The sequence below is a fragment of the Schistocerca nitens genome, chromosome 3 (assembly GCF_023898315.1).
Source record: "Schistocerca nitens isolate TAMUIC-IGC-003100 chromosome 3, iqSchNite1.1, whole genome shotgun sequence".
In the NCBI taxonomy this organism is placed as follows: domain Eukaryota; kingdom Metazoa; phylum Arthropoda; class Insecta; order Orthoptera; family Acrididae; genus Schistocerca; species Schistocerca nitens.
The window spans coordinates 41,479,484-41,506,208 of NC_064616.1; the positions used below are offsets into that span (position 1 = coordinate 41,479,484).

Consider the following 26,725-nt stretch of genomic DNA (forward strand, 5'->3'; position numbering starts at 1 on the left):
TAAGATTTAATTTAATTTTTTTATATACATATATATATTTTTTTAAACTTCTGATTTTTTTAAATTTTTATATTTTTTAATTAGTTATGGTTTTTTGTTTTTTGTATTTTTTTGCTTATGATTTTCTTCTTTTAGTACAGCTAAAGATACATCAGTATTATCTAAATTTTTTTTTCAATTATTTATGTGCACTTGCCTCTCTATTACAATATTACTACAAGTCACATTCTTATGAAGAGTACTTTTGCTCCCCACAACATCAGTATAAACAACAATAAACTGCTCATATATCATGAGGCTTTATCTAAAATTGGTTTTTGAAACTTATACCTTTGCATGCATGTCCTCACATGCATGCCTTCACCCACAGGGAAGACTTAGCTTCCAAAAATTAGAAAAATTCAGAAATGCTCACTATGGAGACTTTTTTTTGTAAAAAAGTAAAAATAAATCTTTCTCTCATTCTTTGTTACAACAGTGTTTTTTCATCAGTTTCAATTAACATGTGACTTCAAATTATTAATTTATACATGCAAATATACATACTTGGTTGTACAGGTAGTTTTGACCTAACAAGCATATTCCAGTGGAGGACTTTTGTTTTTGATGATAATAGATTATTTAAATTTTTTGAAATTATGATTTCTGTTTATACAGTTTCAAAGAGACAACATTCCTGAGACCAAATAATTTCTTTGACTTAGGATACACCAAACGATAAGCATTAGGGTGTGGATTTTCTATGACTTCAAAAGGCCCAATATAGATATCAAAGAATTTTTTAATTTCTGAAGTTAACATTTTTGATTTTTCATGAGATTTGACCAGAACAAGATCCCCAATTTTGAAAGTGGTTAATTTTACCCTATTGTTATGTTTTTTATTCCTCTTTTCCCCTTGTTTCCTCATAGTTTCCCTGACAATATCTTCTCTTTCTTGCATAGTTAAAGGTGTACATTTAGGAAATTCAATAAGTTCTGATATAAGATTTGGAGGTCTAATATTAAACATAATCTCATACGGTGAAAATCCTGTGGAACTATGTTGTAGGCTATTCATAATATCTTCAAAATTTCGAATGTGCTCAAACCAAGTTGGATGTTTATGGCTACAATAGGTTCTACAAAGTCTCCCAATTTCTCTCATATATCTTTCTGCAGGATTGGTGGACGGAGAATAAACAGATATAAGTATATGCTTCAATTTTGACCTTTCAATAAACTTTTTCCAAACTTTAGAGGTGAACTGTGAACCATTATCTGATAATATAGCTTTTGGTTTACCCACCTGTGCGAAATAATCTCTTTCAATTTTTATTATAATTTCATGGCTAGTAGCTTTTTTCACTGGATATAGTTTAATTAATTTTGAAAATACATCTACCATTACAAATATGTAACAGTGACCACCTTTACTCTTTGGTAACATTCCATATAAGTCCACTGCGATAAGATCTAAAGGTTTTTCCGGAATAATGTTTTGCATCTCTCCACCACATCTTTGATTGCTCACTTTAACTCTCTGGCATTTGTCACAGGTTGCCAATTCTTTTCTTACCTTCTTTCCAATATTGTAAAAATAAAGATTTTCTTGTATCTTTTGAATGCACTTCTGTATCCCACAATGACCAAAACTTTCATGTATGTAAATGATCAGCTTATCAGCATCTGCCTCTGGCCAACACAGTTTCCAATTATCAGAATCTACATCTGTTCTCCGAAATAAAATCCCCTTATGTAATTTGTAAAATTTATCAAGTTTCTCATACCCCTTCTTGCCTAAACATTCTTTGATTAATTTCCAACTCTGATCCAAATTTTGATTTTTTCTAATTTTGTTACACATAGCTCTAATTGTTTTCTCATTTTCCACCCCTTTCAAGTATCTAATTTTAAATTGCGTTTCCTCCTCTTGTTCAAAAATCTCCTTTTCTCCCCCAATTGGTAACCTTGAAAGTGAATCAGCTACTACATTCTCAGAACCTTTAATGTGTTTGATTTCGAAGTCAAACTGTTGCAGAAATATTGCCCATCTGGTCAATCTACTGTGGTATAATTTGCACTCTTGTAAGTAGCTCAAAGCTTTATGATCCGAAAATACTATGGTTTTATGTCCAATAAGGTAAATTCTAAATTTTGTAAAAGCCCAATGAATTGCCAAAAGTTCCTTCTCTGTGACTGTATAATTTTTCTCATGCTTGAGCAACATTCTGCTTGCAAATGCTATGGTACAATGTATCTTAACTCCATTCTCTACTCTTTCTTGAAATAACTCTGCTCCAAGCCCATAATTACTGCTATCAGTGTTCAAACAAAATGGTAAATTAAAATCAGGTCTGTGTAATAAGTGTTGCTTCCTCAACTCTTGCTTAATTTTATCAAACTCTTCCTGACAACTTTTATCGCAAACCCAAATAGTGTTTTTCTTAAGTAACTGACTTAAACATGGTGCATTCAGACTCTGATCACTTATATGTTTTCGGTAATAACCGCATAACCCAAAGAACGACTTTAATTGTTTTTTAGTCTTAGGAATAGGAATTTCTGAAATTGCTTTAATTTTTTCTGGATCTGCCAAAATTCCCTTGTCTGTGACAACATGACCCAAAAATTTTAATTCAGAAACTGCAAACTTACATTTCTCTAATTTCAATGTCATCCCCCCTTTTCTAAGTTTTTCACAAACTGACTTCAAAATCAAAAAATGTTCCTCCCAATTTTGCCCTGTAACCAAAATGTCATCTACATAGATTATCAGTTTAGACGCAAGTTCTTGCCCCAGTACATGATCCAAAGCTCTTATAAATTCGGAAACAGAAGAATTTAACCCAAATGGTACAACACAATATTGGTAACTCTTACCATTGTACAAGAAAGCAGTATATTTTCTAGAATTAACCGAAAGTGGTACTTGATGAAAACCCGAAGTTAGATCCAAACTTGACATATATTTTATATCTGTAAATTTATAGAGTAACTCATCAATATTTTCAGGATGGTCTGTCTGTCTGAACAAAATTTTGTTTAAGTGTCTAGAGTCCAAAACCAATCTTACTCCACCATCTTTTTTCGAAACTACAACTAGAGGATTATTATATGCACTGATACTCCTTTCTATTATATTACATCCTTCCATTTTTTTTTTCAGCTCTTTCTCAACAGCAGGTCTTTTTGATATTGCAATACTGTATGGTTTTATGAAAAATGGTTCATGAGGTTTTACCTGAAGCTCACATTGATAACCCTTTACCCTACCAGGTATGTCACTGAAAACATCACTGTATTCCCACAGCAGATTTTCTAACTGTTGTTTTTGCTCCCCAGATAAATTTTGAGTTTCTGAAATTTTCAAATTTACTAAATTCCCAAATTCAACTTCATCAGTATCAAATCTATGAGTTTCAATATTCTCCAATCTATTTTCTTTTAGTAAATTGATACTGTCAAAATTTCCATTACTCTGATCACCAAGTGTGTTCACAAAATTTGTCTGAATGTATTCCCTTTCACTAGTTTCTATCAAAAGTTTTCTTCCAACCCAATCAAATGCTGTATTTACTTTTACTATCCAATTCATACCAAAAAAAAAAATCCTCATTAAATTCCTGAATTACAAAACATCCATGTGTGAACAACTTGCCTTCAATTAAAAATGTCACTAAAGCCTGGCTTTTTACCAATTTACTGCTCTTCCCAGTAGCACCTTTTATCTTTACCCCAACAACTGGCATTTCAACATAATCTTTCCCCACTTTCAATTTCTTGCTTAACCTTTCAGATATTCCCGAGATCTCACTTCCTGTATCAATTAAACATTTACCGATCCATGACCAATTTGAACTTTTATATAAGGACTGCAAAATTGATCACTTTTCTCAGAACCTATCTCCTCATGTAATAAATCACTTTCAATTTCCCCAAACCTATACTTATCAGAATCATATGGTATATCATTATATGTATTATTTGTCACAGTTATAAAATTTGCACAAGATACAAAATTGTCATTAGTACTCTCTATTATCTCAAATAGCCAAGAATTTTCATCCAAATCACATTGTATACTATTGAAGTATTTATCCTTCAGCTTTTCAAAAATAAAATATCTCATCTTTTTCCACCACTCAGGACATACAGTTTCACATACATTAATAAGCATCTTTCTAAAGTTCTTGTCAAAAGAAATTGTTTCACTGTTCAGCCATAGATTCATAAGAAATGTGTGTGTGTCATTAGTATCTGTAAAAGTTTCACTTAGGCTAGAAATTGTACATGTGTCATCATCATTTGTGTAGTCAGATTCTTTACCAACAACATCAAAATTCACACTTTCACATACATCCAGCTTGTAAGCCTTATTCATCCTGGTAACATCCCTGGGAATTTCTATATTATTCTCACTATTTAATCCATTTTCAACCATGTGTATACCCAACTCCCTATTTAAACTAATGAAACACCTGTCCTCAACATCATCATCAATACCATTACCATCACTATCAACTTTATCATCAACATCATTATCATTACACATATTCAGGTCATACACATTCAAATTATCCCCCAAAATATTATTTCCCCTTTCTAAAGTTACCAGATCCCTTTCACCAACATTTCCATTCTCACAGCATGCATTCTCTCTTTCATTCACATACATCTCTGAACTACTACAAATTACACCATCTGACAAAGTGTTGTTCTTTTCTGCCCAAGTGTAAAACTCTGTTAAATTAAATGAATCACAATTGCTTTTTTCTACTTTATTTTCTTGTGTATTCAAAATGTTATCTTTATCATCATTATTTTCCTCTTGAAATTTCTTCAATAAGTAACAACTAATGACCTCATGTGATAGCTTAGGTTTGGAACTGTCATGTTTGAGTTTATGATAGTCACATCCATTGGCCCTTTCATCATGCTCACCTTCTGCCTCAACCTTGCGGACCTTCAAGGGGGCGTCTACTCGTTTTTTATTTCCGGTTCCTGTTTGAATTGCTGATTATGGTTCTGCCAATGTCTCTGATCAACATTTCTGTTCCCATTCCTATGCCAAACATTACCTGATTGTTGGTAATTTCTATTGTACTGATCTCTAACAAAATTTCTGTCATTTTGATCCCCAAAGTGTTCTCTATTTTGTTGATTATTAACACGAAAATGTTGTTCTTGTTTTGGATAAAAATTATGGTCCCTCTTTTGAAAATTGTTATATCCCCCTGAATTTTGACTGACACCATGATAATTGTTTTGTTCCCTTTTTTGAAAGTTGTCATTTCCCCAATTTTGACCATTACCTTTCTGAGTAAACCCACTGTGTGTTCTTGTTGTTACCCTATCCAACTTTTCAATATAATTGAGAAACTGCTCTACATTACTATCAGGACAATGAACTAAACTCAACTGCATTGTTGATGGCAATCTTCTCTTTAAGGTATCAATTTTGATCAAGTCATCCAAAGGTTTTGTTAAATGAATAAGTTTTTGAAGTTCACTTTTGCAAAATTGTTTCATGTTCCCATCTGATTCTCGATAGTTTCGCCCATTCAAAAATTCACTTTTGATTCTAGTTTGTTTAAGATCATCCCAAAATTTTTCCAAAAATTTTGATTCAAATTCTGAAAAGGTCATCCCCAAAGTTACAATCTGGTTTGCCCAAGTCAAAGCTTCCCCTTCCAAGAATTTTTTCACAAATTTAATTTTTATTTCATCTGGTGAGTGAGGTAAAAAACAATCCTTATAATACTGCATAAAATCAACAGGATGTAAGGGTCCATCTACCGAAAAGTGCTTCACTGGAATATTAGATATAAGATTACACGTGTTGACATTGTGATTTTTGCTTTGAAATTCAATGTCAAAACTTTCAATTTTTTCGCTAAGTTCTTTGACAGATTTTTTGTTTTCTAAATCATTGCATTCTACTTTTTCTTCTAGAGTAACCAAACGATTGTCAGTTTTTTGTTCTACATTTTTTACTAAAACTTTTGTATTCTCATCCAAATTTTTAATTTCCCCTTTTATCTCATTAAATTCAATTAAATTTCTTTCCCTATCTGCCAGTAACTCATTTTTTACAGTATTAATGTCACCGCTCAATTTAACATCAATTTCATTTACTTTTGCTTCCACAGATTCAATTTTTTCCTCAACACTGCCAACTCTGTTCGAAAGCTCACCCACTTGGGTATTGACTGCTTGGACTTGCAACAAAATGTTATCAATTTTTTCATCCCAGTACGTCTTATTGTCGTCAACTGATTGTCTAATTTCTTTCGTGAAATTTACAAGAAAACTTTTCAAATCAAATTGATCAGTTTTTTCTGTTTCATTTGACCTGTCCTGATGTTCGAAGTCTATTAAATTACTACTCTCTACTTTAGGCACAATACTCTCGAAAATCTCGTAAGTCATTGTGAAGAACAAAAATTTATACACAACAATACAAAACAAGATAGAAATATTGTTTTAACAAAATACAAGGGTTTCGTCACTTATCTGGAACATTCTTCTACTGTTGCAAAACCACGTTTTCCATCCATGTGATTGTTGACTAAAATTCTTCAAGTATTTTCTTCTGTCGAAAATTATATTTTTTGCCGAAACACTTCTTCTCCAAAACTTTTACTTCCCGATGAACACAAACACTGTAACACACAATCTAAAGAAACTGGTATTAACACACAAAAATTTTCTTCCTCGTAGCACTGTTGAAGATCTCATGAACACAATATCCCGGCACTGAGCCCCCAGTTGAAATACGGCTTCCCGGAAAGACACAAGTTGAAAATATGGTCACTATTTTTTATTAACTGAAATCTGCCATATTTCGTGACAGTACCTTTTCCATTAAACGTTTGCAAGGTGATATTAGTCTTGGCTTCAGTTGTCTAAGTATGATTCCACAATGCATCGTTGTCGGCTGCAGAAATGACGTGGTTCAAAGTGTTTCTCTCATTTTGGTGTTTCAAATACAGTTTCTTCAAATGTAGATCCTTCTTTTTTAGTCAATACAAAAATAATAGTAACATAATTCAAAATTATTCATGACTTCGACCTTCACAATGTTCTTCCATCAACACACACCAACAGTTAGCTGCCGACTGACTATAGTCAAAGACGACTCTAGCGTCAAAGATACTTTACACAATCCACAAGTTTCCATTTGTAATCAGTCTCTTTGCTATTCTTCGATACATTTTCTAATAATAAACAATATGCTTTTACTCTCAAAAACAGAGGTAAATTAACATATAATAAGACAAATTATAATAAATTCTGACAAAAACATAAGAAAACATTTACACTTCGGTATCGAAAAATATGGTAAAAAAAATAACATTTCCCAGATCCATTACAACTGGAATACTCTCTTCCAAATTCTAAAGGTGGCAGGGGTAAAATACAGGGAGCGAAAGGCTATTTACAATTTGTACAGAAACCAGATGGCAGTTGTAAGAGTCGAGGGGCATGAAAGGGAAGCAGTGGTTGGGAAGGGAGTAAGACAGGGTTGTAGCCTCTCCCCGATGTTATTCAATCTGTATATTGAGCAAGCAGTAAAGGAAACAAATGAAAATTCAGAGTAGGTATTAAAATCCATGGAGAAGAAATAAAAACTTTGAGGTTCGCCGATGACATTGTAATTCTGTCAGAGACAGCAAAGGACTTGGAAGAGCAGTTGAACGGAATGGATGGTGTCTTGAAGGGAGGATATAAGATGAACATCAACAAAAGCAAAACGAGGATAATGGAATGTAGTCGAATTAATTCGGGTGATGCTGAGGGTATTAGATTAGGAAATGAGACACTTAAAGTAGTAAAGGAGTTTTGCTATTTGGGGAGCAAAATAACTGATGATGGTCGAAGTAGAGAGGATATAAAATGTAGACTGGCAATGGCAAGGAAAGCGTTTCTGAAGAAGAGAAATTTGTTAACATCGAGTATAGATTTAAGTGTCAGGAAGTCATTTCTGAAAGTATTTGTATGGAGTGTAGCCATGTATGGAAGTGAAACATGGATGGTAAATAGTTTGGACAAGAAGAGAATAGAAGCTTTCGAAATGTGGTGCTACAGAAGAATGTTGAAGATTAGGTGGGTAGATCACATAACTAATGAGGAGGTACTGAATAAGATTGGGGAGAAGAGGAGTTTGTGGCACAACTTGACCAGAAGAAGGGATCGGTTGCTAGGACATATTCTGAGGCATCAAGGGATCACCAATTTAGTATTGGAGGGCAGCGTGGAGGGTAAAAATCGTAGAGGGAGACCAAGAGATGAATACACTAAGCAGATTCAGAAGGATGTAGGTTGCAGTAGGTACTGGGAGATGAAGAAGCTTGCACAGGATAGAGTAGCGTGGAGAGCTGCATCAAACCAGTCTCAGGACTGAAGACCACAACAACATGTTAGCATGCGAAGAGGTGAGAGCGATGGGATAGTGGTATGTTTAAGTATTTTTGTTTGTGTTTATGTAACTGATAAAAGGTAATCATGTCAGTGGGCAGTCCAACAGGGAACAGAGTTTGTAATACCACTAATAGCACTAAAGAGAGGTTAAAAATTTGACACACCGAAGTGGATAAGTTAAAAGTTGTCGATTTGTCTAAGTGACTGGAAGCTTTTCGGGCTAGTGAGAAGGAAGCTGTTTATGACAAGACTGGAGCATGCAAACGTGGTGCAGAGAAGACTCAATGACTGATGGGTTAAAAGCAGACATGGGAACATGAGAAGTAGGAATATTATGGGGAGGGTGGAAAGAAGGGAAAGACAGGAAGATGAAAGGGAGAGGAAAGGCTTGGGTCAAGTTTACCTCTTCCTGCAAGACATCAGAATACTGTTCATGAAGTTAAAGTTGTCAGTCCTGTGAAGGGTGGGATGAAACGTAATGACTGGTGGGACAATTTATTGACTAGGAAGATTAAGGTAATTAAAGAAGGTAACGGTGATGCTGTGCAAACTCAGGAGAGTTCACGTGTTGCACAGAATAGCAACATTGTCAACGTTAAGGAGAGTAATGTAAAATTACCAGCTCAAATATAATTTGGAATTGTGGAGTCTGAGGTAGCAAGAATGACCCATTGTGAGCTATACCAAAGTGGAATGAAATATTCACTCTACAGTGGAGTGTGCGCTGATATCAAACTTCCTGGCAGATTAAAACTGTGTGCCGGGCGGAGACTCGAACTCGGGACCTTTGCCTTTCGCGGGCAAGTGCTCTACCAACTGAGCTAGCCAAGCATGACTCACGCACTGTCCTCACACCTTTAATTCTGCCAGTACCTCGTCCTCCTACCTTCCAAACCTCACAAAATCTTATAACAAAGTGAATAAGTGTGTGGATAGCAATGTGGGTGTTGTTTTGATGCTGCAGAACCTATGCCAGGTTCCCAAGGAAGTGTATGTGCTAAGAATATTTGCATCATTTAGCTGATTCCTCAACTTCTTGCAGACAAAGATCATGATTTGAAAGTCTTATTTCATTGCCCTGAGCTAAGGCAATTTTCAAGAGATGTAATACACTATCTTCTTTTGCATATGTGGAACTTATTTTTCTCAATATACCCCAGTGGAAAGTTTTCCAAAATAAAATAAACTTTCTGGTGAGGTGTTTGAAAAAGAGTTGTTTTGAAAACAAAACTACAAAAAGTACATTTGCTTTATAAATGACAGAGAATTGAAGAATTCGATGCCTTTGGATTTCAAATTTATCTGTTATTTGTAACCCACGTTATGCACAGATGACAAATGAATTTTTCAGGTGTGTGGGTGTGCGTGTGCGCACACACATAATGCACGTGTACATAATGTTATTGTTTTTGAGGAATTCGAGTGGTCTAGGTGGAGGCAGTATGCTTCTACTTTGAAGCGTATTATTGAAGGAAGACCTTTACTGTTAATGTAAAAAATAAACCTGGTATGGTTATACAGCATCGTGGTTTGGTGATATTTGTATCAAACGAGTTTAATATTGGTGACGAAGCTCTTATTTCACGTTTGAATGTTATTCACGCTGACTGTCACATTTTGCATTGTCGTTCTTTGAAGGTGGAACTGGATGCGTCGGATTCGTCGGATGTGGAAACCCCAGAGGAGGTTGTTTGCATATCGTCGGATGAGGATGATCCGGAAGTTTCGCGCTGCACGCCCGAGGCGTTGGATACGCCGACGGACGAATCTCAGTAGACCTTATTTTGGTCGTATGTGTAGGTGGCGCACAGAATTTATGCAAACTGATGGTGTACGATTTGAGTATGGCAAAATGGGTATTAGTGAAAAACATGACGAAAAGGCGAAGAACTTTGCCAAATTGCAGCATTATGATATAACGGATGAATTCAAGTTTTTTTCTAACAAATATGCTTCAGTAATAATTAATAAAGTAGTTACGTATGTTTATAGAATTAATGTCAGAATCGAATGTTTGACTTTGGATGAAAGGGCTAACAAAAAAATATTTTAGGATCAAGGTGCTCTTGAAAAAGTTCTTATAGCATGTACTAATAAAATTGGTTCATTTGATCTTAATCCGGAGTGCTCAGCTGGTGTTCCATGGCGTAAATATAGTCGTAGGAATAGATTTAAGTTTGTAACGTATTCTAAACCAGAAACAAGTTCTGATATAGACAAGGTAAAATCATGGACTGACTTGGAGACTCAGTGTAAAGCAAAGAATCGTTTGTTTCAAGGAACGAACCCGTTTTATATTGGACTACAAATTGCTGGTGATGAACCAGAAAAAACGGATAATGTTCAGAGTGAAGTTAAATACGTAACATATGTTGTTAGAAATAGAGTTTATATGAATTTTTTTTTGTAAAAGAAAAAAGGTACTGTCACGTTCTGAATAAAGGTTATTGTTTACAGCTAATGTCTGCGTTGGAGTTTTTTTATGCCAACTGGGACCATATCCGAAATTACCCGGACGACCTACGCCTGGCTTTCCTAGTTCCCAACAATTAACAAAGGATTGATGAATTAGCTATTACATTTTATAGCAACAAAATAAATTATTCTGCAGCTGTTATTGTATTAGAAGAATTGTGGTATTATAAGCCAAACCTTGATGATTTAATTCGTCAGTTTAGGGGTGCATACAGAGAACTTGTTTTTATGCCTAACGGTATAAGGTGTGCTAATAGGTACTTTGATTTTAGACAGGGCCGTTATAGGCCTTTGTGGTATAATTATTAGAGCCTCGGTAAGAGATCCTCACAAGTCATACCTTAGATGCACAGCCGAAGGTAATCCTAGAAAATGGCCTCATGCGCGCGCTGGTATGAAACTTCCTGGCAGATTAAAACTGTGTGGCGGACTGGGACACAACCTGGGGACATTTGCCTTTAGCTGGAAAATGCTGTCTCGGTCCGGTGCACAGATGTAATCTGCCAGGAAGTTTAATAAATGGTTTTTATTAGTGAAAATGAATATTAAGAATAAATATGTTTATTTACAAATAATGAATAATTTTGTCTGCATTTGTTATTCATCCTTCAAATAACTTCCCCATCTCTGGTTGCAATTCCAGAATGAATATTCAGACTGTCTCCTTCGTGTTGGTAACACTAATTAGTATTGTAAATCTTCAACTTCTGTGGTAAATTCATTATTGCTACTGCATTCATATTATCACAGTTGTCAAGTTACTCACTTACAGAAAGTCAATCCAGCAGCTGCAAGTATTTAATTTTCTTAGTGCAAGCAGTAACTTTTTAATGACTGATAGTGAACTGTCATTTGCTTCTACTTTGTGTTTCAGAAGTACCTGTGAGACCTACACGGAGAAGAAGGAAAACACCCACTGAGAGAAATACCAGTACTGGTGTTAGATATCCAGTTGATCTTTGGTTTCTTATATCAGATTACATTGAACCAGAGTGTGTTGGAAAATTTGCAAGATTATGTAAAGATTCCCTACATGTTGTGCAGACTGCACAGTTTTGGTTGTCTTTGTACCGAAGGTAAGATTAAGAAAAGAGAGTTCTTCAGTGTTATGTTGAGTAAGAGCTGTTTCAGCTGTGGCTGGATGTGTTGAGATATGAGGTCCTTATAATTTCTTCTGTTTTTGATGCTGTCCTCAGATTTTACCATAATTTCATGATTCCACTGAATGAAAGTTGTGTGTATCTCTTGGGATGTAGCAGCAATATTGCAGCCTTGATTAGATTTATCTGTGATTTCCGCGACACACATTGCTTGAATGTGAAAATGATTATGTCAACAATATGATGCTCCTTTCCTTTTCCACCCATCTGCAACTTTGCTTTTGCTGTGATGTTGTGGATGAGCTATGAATCATAGCAAAAACAGTTTCTCACTGTATATTGAGAGGACCAAAAGCCATTATGCTTCCTTAGAAGACTGTTCATTGTTACTGGAACAATGTAGTCAAAACTTAGCAGCCACTCACATTACAGAATGTGTTTGAAAAGCACCTGCCAATTTGTTTTCAACCAGCTGCAGAATATCTATTATGCGTTGTCTGAGGATGACCATAGTAAGCATCAGTTTCCTAAAAGGAATTAGGAATAAAAGCCTCCATGAGAAAAAAATTTGCAGGAGACATTGTCAGAAGCACCAGAATTTATGGTAAGAAATTAAAGGGGCTATTTAAAAGAAAATTTATGCTATCCCACACTAAGTGCTGTCCACAGTGCACTCGGAACTGTCTGTTGCATTTGTACCTGAGTACAATCTAACACTAATCCCCATTTGGTAAACATAACAGATCGTTAACACTTACAAAGTAAAGTTGACTATCCATATGAAACATCACCCAATGGTATTAACTGCCAGGAGAGAACATCTGAAGCATGTAGAATGGGACTATGAGAGCAAGAAAAATGGGGAGTAAACCTGGTTGATCACATTATAAGTCAGTGTGATCACAAAGTTCATGAAAAGTCCATCCAACAACTGCCTGACCATTGTAAAATATCTCATGTCCCCAATCAGTAATTGGGCAGAGAGCAGGAGGGGGGGGGGGGGGGTGTACTCATGTCATGCGTCTAAGGCTCAGATACAGAGTATCCTCAGAAAACTTCAGACTAACATCAACAGATGAAAGTCTGTGGACTAAATGCATGTACTAGGAGTAAGTGATTGTAAATGCTTCTCAACTCAGTCATTCCATTTGAGTACTCGCATAATTGCAGTTAATGAGGAGAATATCTGAAAAAGGCATGTCAATGTCTGTTAATGTTGTGCTTAAGGGTAACGTGATTGACCATTTTTGCTACTAACCTGTCGCTCATCTGTGACTACATGGATACTCTGCAAATCACAGTACCTGGCAGAGGGTTTATCAAACCACCTTCAGAATAATTCTGTATTATTGCAATCCTGAATAGCACATAGAAAAAACAAACACCTAGATCTTTCCCATGCGAGCTCTGATTCCCTTTGTTTTTAAATGAGATGATCATTTCTCCCTTTCGACATCAACAAAATATTTTCGCATTTGGAAGAGAAAATTGATGATTGAAATTTCACAAAAAGATTCTGCCACAGTGAGAAATGCCTTTGTTTTAATGATGTCCATTCAAAGTTCTCTATTGTCCCCTATTTCCCGATAATACAAAATGTGCTGCTTTTCTTTGAACTTTCTCTGTGTACTCCATTAAACCTACCTGGTAAGGATCCCACACCATGCAGCAGTACTCTAAAAGAGGGTAGACAAGTGTAGTGTAGGCAGTCTCTTTAGTAGATATGTTGCATCTTGTAAGTGTTCTGCCAATAAAATGCAGTCGTTGGTTCAGTTTCCCTACAACATTTTCTGTTTGTTCTTTCCAATTTAAGTGTTTGTTATTGTAATTCTGAGGTATTTAGTTGGATTTACAGCCTTTAGATTCAACTGATTTATTGTTTACTGAAATTTAATGGATTCCTTTCAGCACTCATGTGGATGACCTAACAGTTTTCATTATTCAGGGTCAATTGTCAATTTTCACACCATAGAGATATCTTCTAAATTGTTTTGCAATTTGTAATGACTTTACTAGATGACAAATGGTAGTATCATCTCCAAACAACCAAAGGTGGTTGCACAGATTGTCTCCTAAATGGTTTATATAGAAAGGAAGCAGCAGATGGCCTCTAACACTACTTTGGCGAATGCCAGAAATGATCTCCTGACAGGAAATCATGAATCCAGTCACATAACTGAGACGATATTCCATAAGCATGCAATTTTACTACAAGCCGCTTGTGAGGTACAGTGTCAAAGAACTAAAAAAACTAAAGTCGTACTGAACAGGCCACGAAGGCCCGACGATACCGACCAGCCGCCAGGTCATCCTCAGCCCACAGGCATCACTGGATGCGGATATGGAGGGGCATGTGGTCAGCACACCCCTCTCCCGGCCGTATGCCAGTTTCTGAGAGCAGAACAGTGTCAAAGGCCTTCTGGAAATCCCTTGTCAATAGCACTCAACACTTCATGTGAGTAAAGAGCTAGTTGTGTTCTCCATGTAGTGATCCATGCCATGTCAAAATAAAATCTGGTCTGAGGTTAAGGTAACCTGATTTACGGCTTGAACCTATTGTCATCACTGCAATAAAATGAAATATGTATGTCTTTGCAAGTAATTATTGCAGTGTTTCTTTGATGGGATGTGTATTATTGATCCTGAAACAAACTGTAAACTGCATTTGGTGCAAGTTTTTGAAACTACAGAGACTCATCAGTTGCTTTCATCATGGGTTCTGGAGGTGCCGTTTGACTCTTCATAAAATGACTTGCTGGAGGTTTTGGTATGGAAGTCTTAACTGTAATACCCTACAAGGGCTTTGCTTTATTATAACATCTTGAAGCTGCTTCATAACGTGGATTAATTTAGGCAGGTGTAAGAATCTCTGCAATATTTCCCGACTGAGTGATTAGCTTACTGCAGAATGGGGTTTTCCCAGAGCCACACTTTACAGTCTGTCTGCAAGGACACTTGGGTAATTAACATTACTAAGTGCCTCATTTTAGGAACTTGAGTGCTGATAGCTTCTGCACATTAAATTTTTATTAAATCCTTTGTTCAGTTATATTACAGTTGTGTGGTTTAGAGATCTATGGAACAGAGCAATCTGTAGGTGCTATCTATGTTGACCATGGGTGCACAAGTGTGACTGTAGGGGATTACACTGTGATCATTGTGGCTAATAAGCTACCTCTTTTTATCAGGAGGCAGCTACTCATGGTGCAACATTTGTTAAAGTTTGCAGGAAGCACCAGTCACCACTTAACATTTCAGTAATTCTATGACCTGTTGACCATCTCTTTGCAGGTGTCAAAAGAGCAAGCAAACTATCATGGGCACATCTGTGCAATTATAAGTTTGTAAATTTGGTTGTTGCCTCCATTGGATTGAAGTGTCTCCAGTGTCATTATAAAAAGACTCTAGACGGTATTAAAACTGACATAACACAAAGACTTTTAACCATTATAATATTCTTAGATATGTATCATTCTGACTTATATGATCAGTATTACTTTATTAAATTTGTTCATATACTGACTGTTCCAACATGGCACACTGCTGGATGCTCTATCTTTTACTTGATTATGGCATTGACCTTTACCTTTGAGCTAAATTTACTGTTTTTGTGTATAGCTGTATGCAGCTCTGATAGCACAGTATTAGTGTGTACCGAAGGAGTAAATACAGAATGACCAAAAAAAGAAAAAAAAACCTTGCCTGAACGTCTTACTCTGTTCAGCTGTAGCTCATGTGGGGATCCAGGATAATGCAGCTGACACAGCATCCGGACAGGCATGTGAGGAATTCAGCAGAGCAGTATGTTCCCACTCTGTGCACTTCATCATGTTGCTTTTGAGAAAGAATGTCGGTTATTAGTAGGGAATTGTGTGGATGGAAGTGCACAATTAAAATCAATTGTATTGTTATTTTTTATCTAATATTGGAGAAATTCCTTTCAGCCACTCTGATAGAAAGGTTTAGAGTCTGCTCACTAATACAAGATCATCTTTTATGTCTTGAGGATGCACCAGTTTGCTGTGCTTGAGGTTTACCACTCTCAAATCTGCCACAGTTTAATGAACTGAGTTGTGTATATTGGCAAGAGGGTATCTATACTTTTGGCAAAGTACACAAGCCCTAAAATTAGCACTACACTTGTCCCATTGGCACCAATAATAAACTTCTGTGAAATATCAAGTGGGATTTGCAGACATTTACAGTTCTGTTTTGTAATTTCTTCTGGGACCGATTTAGTCCTCATTTTCCAGCCACAACAACACTGGCGGGTTCAGGCTTGGCTACCACGGGGCCCCAGCCTTTGCGGCTTCCTTTCCCTCCTGTGCTGCATGTCTATCCTCTTCTTATTTTTCTCCTCTCTTTGGGAATATGCCTGGGGTGTTTTTGGGAATGTTCTGCATTGCCTCTAGCTGACATAAGAAAAGTCTCACCACTATTTTTCGTTCCTTTCTTCATTCACCTTCTCCTATCCTTGCTCCACTTTGACATTTGAGGCTCCTCTTTTTTCATCTTCCTCCCTGTGTGCTCCTGAAGGCCAGCCCTGGCATCTGACACGTAACAGGTGTCTGGGTAAAGCGTAATTCCCAGCCCCGGGTCGACAGGTAGGGTTCAAACGTACCCCCTGGTACAGGCCAGGCTCAGGGAGGGGTGATTGTCTGAGCTGCTGCCTTCCCAAATTGCCAACTGGTTCCTCTGTCAGGTGTTCGGGAGGTGTGAACAATCACCTAAGCCGGGTGCGCCCCATTCTGAAGGGGGCCCCTCAGTTGGAAGGAGCACGCCATCGGAGATGCTGGCAATCACGAGGGATTTTCTCACATTGAGCCAATATCTTCTTTGCCATGCACTTCTATCAAATGTAAATGGAATCAAGCTCCTGAGTCAAAGACACTCCCAGCTGCACCGTGGTTCCTCATGATTTCACGTACCGAATACGTTCAGTCCTCTGCAGCGGTAAACCCATTTCTAATTAAGAACGGTGTTGATGCAGTTGTTGGCCCTGTGAAATCCTGCTCTTGTTTACGCAATGGCACTTTGCTTTCGGAGACTACTTCTGATTCTCAGGCACAACTGCTTGCTGCTTCACATCTCCGTAGCTATCCTGTTCGTGTCGAGGCCCATAGAACTCTGATTTCTTCCCATGGTGTTATTTACACTAGGCTGCATGAAGGTCTGATCAAGACCGACATCCAAACGTACCTCTCTGATCAAGGTGTCATTGCCATCCATCGGGTGATTAAAAAGGTAGATGCCTCCTTAGTCCCCCCCCCCACACACACACCCCTTTGATAGGGTGGTGCTTCCGTCCAACATCAAAGCAGGCTAAGAAGTTATCACAGTCCAACCGAGTTGCAAACCCTGTGTTCTACAGTCTGGCACTTACAGTACTGTTCTTGCTGCACCTTGTTCCATTATGGACATGGTCACGCAGCCATGCGACCTCAAATTCAACCCAGAGGTTGTGAAATTGCACAGTGTCATGGTAGCATTGCCATATCCTCATCTAGCTGTGCAACAAGCCATCAAACTCTTGCCTCATGGGGTGAAGTCACCAGCTACACAACCAACAGGCTGTAAAGGACAGAAGGAATACTCCCATGAAGACTTCCTATGTCCCTCCAGCCAACCAACACCTCAGTCTTCCTCTGCTAACCGGAAAGGCTCAAAGAAGTCAAACAAAGGCAAATGGTCTTGTCCTTCACTGACTCAAAGATCCTCTTCGATAGTGTCGCCACGTGATACCCTTAGCTGGCTGGTCTCCGTGACGCCGGTGGATCTCCAACAAAGATGATTTACTGCTGCTCTTAGAATTGTAGCGTCCTCTTATTCTCTGCCTTCAGGAAACAAATTGCATCCTCATGACCGCTTTGAGCTTTCGCATTTCCTCCCAGTCTGTTTTGACCTTCCCCCCAAGGTCAGCATTCTATCTCATGGTAGTCATGCTGTTTGTATGGGATGATGTTCATAGTCAAACCATCTCCCTGACTACCCGTTTTCAAGCTGTTGCTGTTCACCTTTTCCTTCCTCAATGACCTTTTTCCTTTGTACTATTTACATCCCTCCATCGTTCTATGTCACAAGGCTTCCTCCAGCTTATTGGGCAGCTGCCTCCGCCATTTCTGCTGCTCATTGACTTTAATATGCACCATCCCCTTCGGAGTTCTCCCAGAACCTGTCCGCCAGGTGCCCTCTTGGCCACCCACCTTAATCAACTTAACCTCTTCTGCCTTTACACAAGAGCACCCACATTCCTCTTCAGACTCCTCGCACACCTATTCCCATTTGGATCTATTCTTCTGCACTGACCAGCTTGCCCATCGTCTTGCGTGGTCTGTTCTCTCTCACATACTTGAGTGACCATTTCCCCTGTGCTATCAATTTGCTGACTCCTACCCCACCCATGTCACACCCAAATGGCAGCTTACTAAGGCCGACTGGAGGCTTTACTCCTCCCTGGCAACCTTCGATGAACATCATTTCCCCAGTTGTGATGACCAGATGGAATACCATATAAACATTATCCTTACCACTGATTCCTCACACTTCCTCATGACCATGCCGTGACCCGGTCCCTTGGTGGCCTGAGGCATGCATGCTGCGATGCAATTTGCATGTGGAGACGTGCTGTCCGCATTTTTAATCATCGTCTTATGGTGGCAAACTGCATTCATTATAAGCAGATGTATGCTCAGTGTCATAGCATTCTTCGGAATATCAAAAAAGCCAGCTGGATTAAATTTACCAGTTCTTTTAACAGTTCCACTCTCTTCAGTCATGTGGGGGTGACCTCCCACCTGACATAGTGGGCAATGTCAGCGTGGACCCTATTGCTATCTGAACACCTTGGGGTGCCATTTTGCGGAGGTTTTGAGCTTGTTCCACTATCGCCCTACCTTCCTTCATCGGAAACGAGCTGAGGCGGCTCAGGCGATGCCCTTATCTTCTCAGAATCGTGACTGCTACAGTGCTGCCTTTACTATGAGGGAGCCAGATCATACTTTATCCTGATCCTCCACCCCAGGGCCAGACCCTGTTCACATACAGATGTTGCAGCACCTTTCTCTTTCAGGCAACCGCATCTGGGCAGAGGACACGTTTCCCAAACACTGCCGTGAAGCCACTGTCATACCCATACCTAAGCCCAGTAAGGACAAACACCTTCCTTCTAGCTACTCCCCGATTTCTCTCACCAGCTATGTCTGCAAGGTGATGGAACGTATGCCCACCTGATATGGTGGGTCAAGTCTCGCCATTTACTAACCACTGCACAGCGTGGATTTCGAACGCACTGTTGTGCAGTTGACCATCTCATCACTTTGTCCACCCATATTATGAACAGTTTTCTGTGGACATCTCAGACTGTGGCTGTGTTTTTCAGTTTGGAAAAAGCCTATGACACCTGCTGGAGAACTGGTATTGTCCATACTCTCTACAGATGTGGCCTCTCCAGCTCTCTTTTCGTTGACGATTTTGCCATCTGTTGCACTCCTCCATGGACTTCTCATTGAGTGGCGTCTTCAGCGGTGTATCGATGATCTGTCCTCATGGAGCACTGACAATGGCTTTCGTTTTTCCACTGACAAAACTATTTGTATGGATTTCTGGTGGTGCAACTGGTTTCTTCCACCATTTTTACATCTTGGACCTGTTGCTCTTCTGTTCATTGAAATTTTGAAATTTCTTGGACTCGTGCTCAATAGGAAACTTTTTTGATCTTCCCAAGTGTCTTACCTGGCAGCCCGCTGTATGCTGTCACTCATTGTCCTACATGTCCTCAGTGGTACTTCCTGGGTTGCAGATCGAACCATCACCTTCCGTTTGTACGGATCCCATGTCCATTTGAAACTAGACTATGTCTTTCATTTATGCATCTGCACGTCTGTCCCTCTTAGGTCATCTCAATTCTATCCACCATCATGGCACCCGTTTGGCCACTGGCGCCTTCTACACTAGCCCAGTTGAGAGTCTGTATGCAGAAGCTGCTGAACTACCGCTGTCCTACCACCATGACTTTCTCCTCAGCAGATATGCATGCCATTTGTCTGCCATGTTTAGCCATCCATCCTATGTCTCCTCCTTCAATGACTCCTTTGATCGCCAGTATGGGGCACATCCCTTTTCTCTGTTACTTCCTGCAGTTCACTTTCAGTTCCTGCTCTGGCAGCGTTAACTTCACACTCCCCGCAACTTTCCCAGTGAGTGTGAAACCTTCACCACCTTCGCTTCGTGCAGCAGCCCTTGTTCACCCTAGCCTTCATTTACTTCCTAAGGACACTGCTCCTGCCTCACTCTTTCGTCTTCAGGTTCATGACCTGTGCATGGAATTTCCCAATAGTACCTCAAGTAATGGTGTACACTGATGGCTCTTGAACTGACCTTTGTCATGGGCGCCGATGTTTTTTCGCTATTAGCTTTCAGAACGCTGCTCAGTATTCCCAGCAGAGCTTTTTACCCTGTATCATGCCACGCAGTACATCTTGCGACACAGACTTCTCAATTGCGTTATCTGCTCAGACACTCTCAGTGCTTTTTAAAGCCCCTGTGTGCTGTACACCATCCATCCCTTAGTGCAACGGTTCCAGGAAAGCTGTCGCTTGCTCACTCTTGATGGAGTGACTGCGATGTTTATATGGGTTTCTGGTAATGTCTGTCTGACAGGAAACAAGGCTGATAATGCTGCTGCCAAGGCTGCAGTACTCATACCTCAGCGTGCTAGTTCTTACATGCCCTCCGATGATGTCTGTATTGCCATCTGTCAGCAGATGGTGTCACTTTCGCATCACCACTGATCCTCCCTCCATGGGAACAAGCTCCGGGATATTAAGCCACTCCCAGTGGCTTGGATGATCTTCTCTTGGCCCTCTCGCTGCGAGGAGGTCATTTTAATTAGGTTGTGTATTGGGCACTGCCTTTTTAGCCATTGCCATTTGTTTAGTGGTGCTCCCTCACCACTCTGTGCACATTGAACCCAACTTTTAACTGTATGCCATTTCATGATGGAATGCCCTTTTTTTTATCGGCTTATGTCCCAGTTTGTGTTTGCCGTCTGAGTTATCGGCCATTTTAGCGAACGATGCACGGGCTGTCGACCACGTTTTACTTTTCATCCATTGTAGCAATATGGCGAACACCATTTAATTTTTAGTTCTGGACCTCCATTTCTTTGATGTATTTTACATACCTTTCTCCACATCCCTGTTTTTGGCTGTCGTTTCTTCCATCGATTAGGATTAATGTGTAGTCGTTTTTAACACCCCTCTTTGTCTTAATTTTTTTTACAGTTTTGACATGGACGCTTAAGACCCTAGTTGTTTTTTCACCCTAAAACAAAACACAACACTTTTCTTTCTGCTACTGCCATTCAACAGCACTACTTGGTCACTTCCTCAGTACTGGTTATTCTTTGTATTTTACTATCCCTTTTAATATGCTGAAATTGTAACACCAGGAAAGGTAGCATATTATGAAATTTCACTTACTGTGGTTATACAGTATTAGAGGAAAACTGCATGATAAAAATTTGTAGATGATATGTGGGTATACAATGGGTGACACTTAATACACACAGCTGCTACCTCTGGCAGCCACAGTGACTCACTCTAATCCAGCTAACCATGAAGTTGAACTGAGTGTTGGTAACAGATACAGGGGCATCATTCCGTGCTGCTTCAACATTATGCTGGAGTTCGTCAGACGTTGTATATAGCAAGTGATGTCAGTGTCTCAGCAACTTGTGACCAGATGTTTTCTATGGGTGAGATATTTGGAAAATGCGCTGGTGAGGGCAACACTCCGTGTATTGTACTAGGTTAGGACACAATGGGCAACGTGCAATCTTGCGTTATCTTGTTGAACTATAAGGGGCAGTAAAATGAAAAAGAGAGAGATGGAAAAAAAAACAAGTAACTTTTTGTTATTTGAAATGTAATAGTCATAACAGTTAAAACATTTGTTCCTTTTGTGTCATCTCGTTGTCACTGCACTATAGGCTTGTACTATAGGAAGCAAGGAGAGGATGTTGTTTGGTGGCCGGTATACTCCTCTATAACACAAACTACATGCATGTATTAACAGGGTTCTTTATTCATAAGAAGAAGTTACTTAACTTAAGATAGCCCAGGTGTTGTGGTACAAGCTCTCTGTAATAGTCCACATTTGCCTCGCTGCTGGTGAAGTACACATTCACTATGTACACTACTCTGGTCACTAAGTACTGAATGGCTCTGAGCTAACTGCAACTGCGACTCCCACTGGGCTGCGACTGGTGGCTCGACTCATTGACTCACTCGATGACTGGGTGACTGGGCCCTCCAGTCTGTGGCAGCGATCTACATACTGGCAGTCAAGAGGTCGTTGGCAGTGCATTTCTTGAGAGTCTGTTTTTTACCTATATCAATCTTCTTGCAACAGGGTGTATTCGTGGACAAGGAAAAAAAATTTCCAGGTTTCCCGGTTAAAAATACACTTTCTCCCGGGTGGAAACACACTTTCTTCGTGTTATGTGACAGTATATTTTCCCTCGAAACTGCAAAACTTATCAATCCTTTGAATGCTTATGGTTTTATACATGGGCGTAGAATTTCCCGGTACTTTAGAAAACAAAACTCAGGGAAAAAGACACGATGTGGAAATATCTTTGATGTGCAGCAACATGTACATTGCTAATTTTTGTATTACGAAAGTAAACATTTGAACTCCACCAAACATCACATGTTACTTTCCGAATCATTGAAATCGACCTTGCGATGCGCTTTTGTAAGCCAGACATAGCTCATGTCACGTGATCTAACCAGCCAATGACAGCAGATATTCAGAGCATAGGACATGTAATGTAATCAGTCAACAGCAACGTCACTGTTAAATAGGACGAACACACACAGGGAAATTTAATGGTTAAAATTAATATACATAGTGTTGCTACAAGAAAAGCAAAGATTTTACGTATAATATTGGTCTCTAAGTTTAATAAGCTGCAAGAGAAGCTAAGCTTTCGCATATAATGTTGCCAGTAAAATTGTCTGATCTTCAGGGTCTGAATTTCTTCTAAATGGCTCGACATCAAAGAGTTGATTTTTAAATGAATCAAATGCTCTGCGATTTAAGAAATTTATGGTACACTCTCGCACATAGTTCAACTTACGTAAAAGGATATTTACTTTGAAAGTAACATTTTTCAAACCACCATTCGCAATATTTTCCCGTGACCTGTTAGAAATAGGTTCATTTGAGCAATTGCCAGAGAGTGCCAGATAACAGGCATCACTGTGCTTGCGCAGGTATCATGACGCAGGAAGCATGTATGTACGTACAGGGAGTCCAAAAAGTATTCATCTAGTTGTAATTTTTGTAAAAAAAAATAAGTACATGTCACGTGAAAGGAAGGGAACATAAAATGTGAACATCCAGTCATATGCAACGAACCTTGGTAAGTCATTTTTATTGATGGACAAGGAAATAAATACATCAATAGCGACGTCAAATTTGACAAAATGGAGAATTTATTCAAGGGCTGCTTCAAAAAGTATTCATCCACTCACATTTTTTTAATGTGAAAATATGATTTCAATTACAAAAATTAATATTTAGTGGGGTTTTGCTTTGCAGCTGTTACTGCTTGTAGTCGTCTGGGCATCGACTTGACGAAGTTTGCTACCATAGAGGCTGGAATTTTGTCCCATTCGTTTTGAAGTGCTTCTTTTAGGTCTCTCTTATTAGAAATGTGTCTTCTCTAGATACTATCTTCCTGTTATTTCCAGAGATGTTCAATAGGATTAATGTGAGGGCTCTGAGGACGGGTGCTAAGTTGTTTTGGGGTATTGAACAGGAGCCACAGCCTTGTATTTAGAGCCATATTGTTTGGGTCATTATCTTGTTGAAAAATGAAATTTCCTTGTGCCACACCATTCGCCTGCCATCCGACCCAAATAAGTTATATTTATTCTCATCAGAAAATATTACTCAATTCCAGAAGACTTCAGTTTTGAATCTATGTTCCAATACAAAATGATGACGTTTCTTTTGATTCTGCTCACTGACCCAAAATTTCTTGCGCAGTACCTGGCAATGATACCCATACGTTTCGAAGGTATTTCTGAATGCGTTGGCACATACCTTCTTTCCCCTAGACTAACTCCCCAGACAACTTAGAAGCACTGATTTTAGGTTTCGTATTCATTTCCCTCATGATAAATCTCACGTCTGCATCAAAGTGTGAGGGCGTCCTGTACATAGTCAGTTTCTTAATGATTTTGTTGTGCAAAATCGATCTATTATCGACCGAACCATCGATCTAGGTCTACCGACTACTTTAGTGAACTCGTAAGAAGATTTTTACTCATTATGTAAGCGCAGAATAAGTTTCCTTTCAATCAGTCTCGTCTCTCTACCCTTACGGCCCATGGTGCTAATTGCACTGTATTGGTGCCGTTCAGAACCATAACAGGCGAAAGAGTGGGGCTGGCACAGTTGAATCTAGTGTGCCGTGGGTCAGCGTTGTAGTTTAATCAATTTACGCAGAATTTCAGCATGTTCAGATGGTGGATGAATACTTTATAAACTAGCTCTTGTATTACATTTTCTATTTTGTTAACCTTGCTGTCGCTTTGGATGTATTTCTTTCCTTGCTTTTCAACAAAAAGACTTACCGAGGTACATCTTACATGACTGGCTCTTTAGATTTTGTATACACTTCTTTTCATGTTACACAGACTTTCTTTCCTAAAAGATATGCAGCTAGAGGAATACTTTTGTGACTCACTGAAAGTGCACATTCGTATGTCCAGATTCCCAATGAAGTAGACCTTGACCTGATATTAAGTTTTTCTGTGTGGTTTTTGGGATGTAAATTATCTTGGAGCACCAGTACTGTACTATCTCATGTTTGGTTCTTTATTATGGCGTAATGCCACATATGCTAGAAGATGAAAACTTGCACTTGAAATGCAGCGAACAGTTGAAACTAGCCAGTATTGTGGAATTAAACATTTAGTTTCAAATACATTGACTACCTCTGCAGAAAAGGTTAATAAAAATCAAATTTCTTTAGCAAACAGATAAAAATAACTTCATTGTTCAGCAAGGCGATTAATGCTCGACTCTCAGAAAGGTGGAAATAAAATCTGAAACTAAGAACATATTTTAACCTTCCGTAATTATGTGAATGTATTTTAATTAACTTCATAGCTCCCGTCCGCAGATATGTTTTGTTTTCATTTGACATGAGAGTAAACGAAGAGGAAACAGCAAAATCGCTAAATGTAAACATGGGTCACGAGAAGACTGTAACTCGGACTGCTCTGCGCATCAGCCCCAGACTGACAATATTTGCTAACTTGGTCAATACTAAAAAAAATCGAATTTTCAAAAATATGTTCATCTTATAGCGCACATCTTTCAGGAAAGTCTGAAACATAAAACATATGTGTTCGAGGAAATGTAAGACATGTTATTCGGTCTTAAGTGTGCCAAAGTGCAGTGCCATGCCTCTTCATACAGCATTCTTCTACCGCACGTCACTGTATTTCGCTCTGTGGAATTGAAACGTGTGTATTTTGTAATGGGTGCCATCAAACTATATTCAGGACTGTGGTGCCTCTCCTGCTCCCAGTCGGCCAGTTTGACAGCCTTCCCCTCTTAAAAAAAAAGTCTCGCAATTAATAGCAGATCAGATTATTTGTAATTGGGAGAACAAGAACTCTCCAGAAAATTTGCACTCTCTATTGTCTATTAGCTTATAACTTGCTGTTTTGTGTGACATAAAATTAAATATAGGATACATAAAACCAACAAAGACAAGAGACAAGCAAGAAAGTACACATTTCTTCAATTCTTAGCTCCTAGCATTTTTTTCCTCTCTAATCTTGAAACAGGTTTACATGGCATGCTTTACTTTCTGTGAAAGAATCTATTACCTCATCCAAGTTCATAAAACATTTTGCTACATGAAAAATCGAAATGTCGTTATCTAATAAATAATACCCAAGAGTGGTGTGGTTTCTAGATCTGATTAAGTCTATTTTGTCACTGACTGCTAGTTAAAACTAGATAGGCCTTTCTAATGCAGCAATTTTGTAGCACACACCAAATAAACGAGACTGTTTTGACACAAAGGTCATTTTTATAACACGACAATATAATTCACGAAGTACTCGTATGAAATGCCTATTAGGCCTACTACAAGCAAAAACCTTTGTTAGAAAATAGTTTCACATTTCATTCATACGCAACAGTTTCTGTGGCATGAGGTCGAAAAGTACTATTACGAAATTTTTATATAAATTTGGAGTAGTCTAATTCTTCCATAATTTGCGTGATCTCCCAGTTTCTTCCCCTTCCTCATTCCAGCTATCAATCTTGTCATCACCAATTCTGTAGTTATTCCTGCTATTGTCAAAATTTGTTCGCCGATTAACTTCACTAACCCTGCCAGAATCACTGGTTTAGTTGTCCCACGATTATTCTCCGGTTAGGCGTTCTTACATGTTATAACACATTTTCCGTGTTACTTCCAGAATTGAACTTAAGTGGCTGCTAGCCGGGGACTGTACAACTGGTCTTTACTAGTGTAGCGATCTGGCCAAAAATTTTCTGTCAGAATTTCATTTTCTTGGATACACCGAGAAGATAATACATAATCTTTCTCACCTGTTATTCCTGTTAGTCGTTTATTTCCATTCTGGTATCTGAATGTATGGGTTTCACTAGTGATTATAACAATGCTGATCATTTGCAAACCAAATCAACCACATA

The 26,725-nt window shown here is 38.6% G+C and overlaps 1 protein-coding gene across 1 annotated transcript in view; it reads left to right on the forward strand.

The window, feature by feature from the left end:
* Nucleotides 1-26,725, forward strand: part of LOC126247989 (transmembrane protein 183-like) — a 173,891-nt gene that overhangs the window by 98,740 nt on the left and 48,426 nt on the right. The window contains exon 4 of the mRNA XM_049948573.1: nt 11,752-11,953. Within this exon, the coding sequence (XP_049804530.1) occupies nt 11,752-11,953 (202 nt within the window). The remainder of the gene's footprint in view (nt 1-11,751; nt 11,954-26,725) is intronic.